This window comes from Terrapene carolina, unplaced genomic scaffold (genome assembly GCF_002925995.2).
Source record: "Terrapene carolina triunguis isolate 2854851 unplaced genomic scaffold, T_m_triunguis-2.0 Scaffold88, whole genome shotgun sequence".
NCBI classification, from domain to species: domain Eukaryota; kingdom Metazoa; phylum Chordata; order Testudines; family Emydidae; genus Terrapene; species Terrapene triunguis.
In genome coordinates, this window is record NW_020664439.1 from 25,247,275 (window position 1) to 25,250,866 (window position 3,592).

Here is a 3,592-nt window from a genome sequence, read left to right on the forward strand (position 1 = left end):
GTGGGGGGGATGTCTCTGCGTGTAACTATCTCTGTAAATGTGACTGCGCGGGGTTTCCGTCTATGTGCAGCTCTGTATCTGTAGGGATGGCTGTTGTTTGTAGCAGAACAACTCTCTGGGTGTCAGGAACTTCGCTAGGCGGTGCGTTCCCTTCCCACTTCTGAAAGCTACAGCCAGCTGGTCAAGGAAACTAACCATAACTGCTGGATCCTTCCCTGCTCTCTCTCTCCCCCTCTTCCACCCCCAAAAAGCGCTCTGGGTGGCAGAAGGGAGGGTATGTGGAGCTGAGCTAACACGCGCCCGTCAGAAAGCAGCTTCTCCCGGAGCCGCTGCTGCGTGCTGCGCTCCGTCCCCTGTTCCCGGGCTTGGAGCCGAGGGGGGCCGGAGCGGAGCCGCGATTGGGCTGGGGCTGAGTGGGTGGCGGCCACTCCCGGCTCTGCCGCCGCCTAAGGAGGCTGAACTCTGCTCCTCAGCCCGCTCCCGCCTCCTGCTCCCTCCGCCCTCGCCTAGTGCCGAGCGGGGCTGCGGCGAGCCTTCAAGGTGGCACGGCGGGGACCTGCGCTCCCAGCCGGCGCGGGGAGTGAGAGGCACATGCCGCCCTCCGGGCGCCCCTTCTCCTGCCTTCCGGAGCGGCTGAGCAGGCGGCGGCAGGGCGGGGGCCGGATCTCCGAGGAGCGGACCCGCGGAGCTGCCGGGAAGGTAGGATCGCCCAGGGAGCGCGGCGGTGCCCGGGGCAAGTCGGCCGTTGCTTCGCCCTGCCCCGGCGCGCTCACGCGAGGCGGCACCGGCAGCGCCCACAAGTTTGGCGCGGCTGCCCCAAGCCCGCCACGGCTTGCCCCGTGCGCCTGCCCCAGCGGCGGCCGGGACTCTTGGTCCTCCCCGCGGAGGGAGAAGGTGCCAAGGGTAGCGGGGCGGCCGGGGCAGGTGGAGGGAGCTGCGGGGCAGGGGGTCGCTTAAAGGGCCCCCCGGGGGCGGGGGTTGGGGGTAGCCCGGAGCCTGAGGTGGATGAAAGGCGGAAGAGCGGAAGCTCTGCGAGATTGCCCGGGGGAGGGGAGTCCCTCTGGAGGGGCTCTAGGCTCACCCCAAGGGGGCAAATATAAATCACTGCTTTGGGCGGGAACCTGGAGCAGACTCCCTCTTCTGCCGCTGCCCCCTTTAGCCTCCCCTAGTCTGCCCTTCTCTTCTCCCCGTTAGCCTCCTTCAGCTTCTCTCCCTCTTCTATTGAGCCCCTGTTCCCTTCTATGACACCCTTACCGCCCTTGCCACAGTCAGCCCCTCTTCTGCCAGTTCCTAATCCCTCCCTTGTGTGTCTTTCTCCCCCCCTCCCTCCGCCCCTTCCCCTACTTTGGTCCTGCCTGCTTCATTTCCCTCTTTCAGTTCCTGCCCCTTTCTACTCCCAATGCAGTCTGTACCCCCATTCCATCATCTCCCCATCAACCACTGACAGCCCCTGATGGCCATCCTTGGGGCACTGGTGCAGCAGCCACTTCCTCCTTACCCTCATTGTTTCCTCTTTGCTCATGCCAGATTCATGTCAGCTGGGGTCTAGCAAGGAGAGTAACAAGGGAGGGAGAGGAGAGTTGGCCTGGCTCCCTGAAGACCCCCCTGTTGTACCATAGCTCCTGGTGGCAGGGAGGAGAAGGATCTGTAGCGGGACTCTGTTGACTCCCAGCAGCCCATCTGGATCTGTTAAATTCTAGCAGGGATGCTGGCAGTCTTCACTGGGGGTGAGGGAGGGTGCCTGTGTCATGTCCAAGTGTCAAGTATCAGAGGGGTAGCCGTGTTAGTCTGGATCTGTAACTCTTTGCTGCATGGCCAAGTGTGACACTTGGCAAGTTTAAATATTTAATAGAAAAAGTTCATGCCCTGTGCTAACCTAAACTGCGTAGAGAAAAATAATTGAATGATTGATGCATAAAATTGAAAAAGTGTACATGGATTCTTCATCTGACAATGTTTGAATAAAAGCAACAACAAAAAATTCTAGGTTCCAACTGGGTCTTTCTTTGCCTTTTTGTTTTAGATGCTTTCTTGTCCCCCCAGAGACAGTTGCTGCTTTAGCCCCAGACCTGTCTGACTTTAGTGGAGAGATCATGACTGAAGTCCTCTTTTCAGCTGTTTTGAATGGGACTGAAACCAACATTCTGTCAAACACTGGCTGGACTCTGGGAAATGCCACTACCAAATGTTCCCTAACCAAAACCGGCTTCCAGTTCTATTACCTGCCCACTGTCTACATTCTAGTCTTTATCTCTGGATTCCTGGGCAATAGTGTGGCGATCTGGATGTTTGTCTTCCACATGAGGCCTTGGAGTGGCATCTCAGTTTACATGTTTAATCTGGCATTAGCTGATTTCTTGTATGTCTTGACACTCCCTGCCCTCATCTTTTATTACTTCAATAAAACTGACTGGATCTTCGGAGATATCATGTGCAAACTGCAAAGGTTCATCTTCCATGTGAACCTGTATGGCAGCATTTTGTTTCTGACTTGCATCAGTGTGCACAGATACACAGGGGTAGTGTATCCTTTGAAATCACTTGGGAGACTGAAGAAAAAGAATGCTGTTTACATCAGTACCCTTGTTTGGGTCATTGTTGTAGCTGGGATTTCTCCTATATTGTTCTACTCTGGAACTGGGCTAAGGAAAAATAAAACCATTACATGTTATGATACTACAACTGATGATTATCTGAGAAGTTACTTCATTTACAGCATGTGCACCACTGTGTTTATATTCTGCATCCCATTTATATTGATTCTTGGTTGTTACGGACTAATAGTGAAAGCTTTGATTTACAAGGATTTGGACAATTCTCCTCTTAGGAGAAAATCAATTTACCTGGTTATTATTGTGTTGATGGTCTTTGCCGTGTCTTATCTTCCCTTTCATGTGATGAAGACATTGAATCTAAGAGCCAGACTGGATTTTCAGACTCCACAAATGTGTGCCTTCAATGACAAAGTATATGCCACTTACCAAGTGACAAGGGGGTTAGCTAGTCTCAACAGCTGTGTAGATCCTATTCTGTATTTTTTGGCAGGTGATACCTTTAGAAGTAGACTTTCAAGGGCAACCAGAAAAGCGTCTAGAAGAAGTGAGCTCAATGTGCAATCAAAAAGTGAGGAAGTGACTCTCAATATTTTAGCAGAATATAAAGTGAATGGAGACACGAGTTTGTGAATGCAAAAGATTTGCAAGCAGTTGCAAAAAACAAAACAAAAAACTGTCTGTTTTTAACACAGTAAGATGCTCTAGTGCCATGACTGGGGAAAATCTACTGAACCGGCCAGCAACCTTGCTCTTTTTGTGTCGGGGAGTGTCTCACTTTGTGAGTTTAAGGTGAACTTAAGCAAAGTAAGTGTAAAAAAAAAAAAATTTAATCGTAAAGGGGGGGGAACGCATCAGATTTCTGTTTTTACCTTTTTTTTAAAAAATGCTCACAATAGTATATCTTTCTGATTGGGGTCAGATAAAAAAAGACAAAGCAAAGCCCATAGAGGAAATAATAGTTTCAAATGTGCTGCTGTTATTAATTCTTTTCTCTCCATTAATAATAACAGATTTTAAAAAAAATAAATCTCCAAGAA

General features: G+C 51.1%; 1 protein-coding gene across 1 annotated transcript; it reads left to right on the forward strand.

Moving 5' to 3' along the window:
• Positions 1-646: 646 nt before the first annotated feature.
• P2RY1 (purinergic receptor P2Y1) lies at positions 647-3,216 on the forward strand. The gene is made up of 2 exons (XM_024203015.1): positions 647-699; positions 2,024-3,216. Exon 2 carries the CDS (start codon positions 2,094-2,096, stop codon positions 3,183-3,185), a length of 1,092 nt encoding a protein of 363 aa, XP_024058783.1. The 5' UTR covers positions 647-699; positions 2,024-2,093; the 3' UTR covers positions 3,186-3,216.
• The last annotated feature ends 376 nt before the right edge of the window (positions 3,217-3,592 follow it).

Coding starts and splice junctions, on each gene's coding strand:
- P2RY1 (XM_024203015.1), top strand. CDS start 2,094: ATGACTGAAGTCCTCTTTTCAGCTGTTTTGAATGGGACTGAAACCAAC.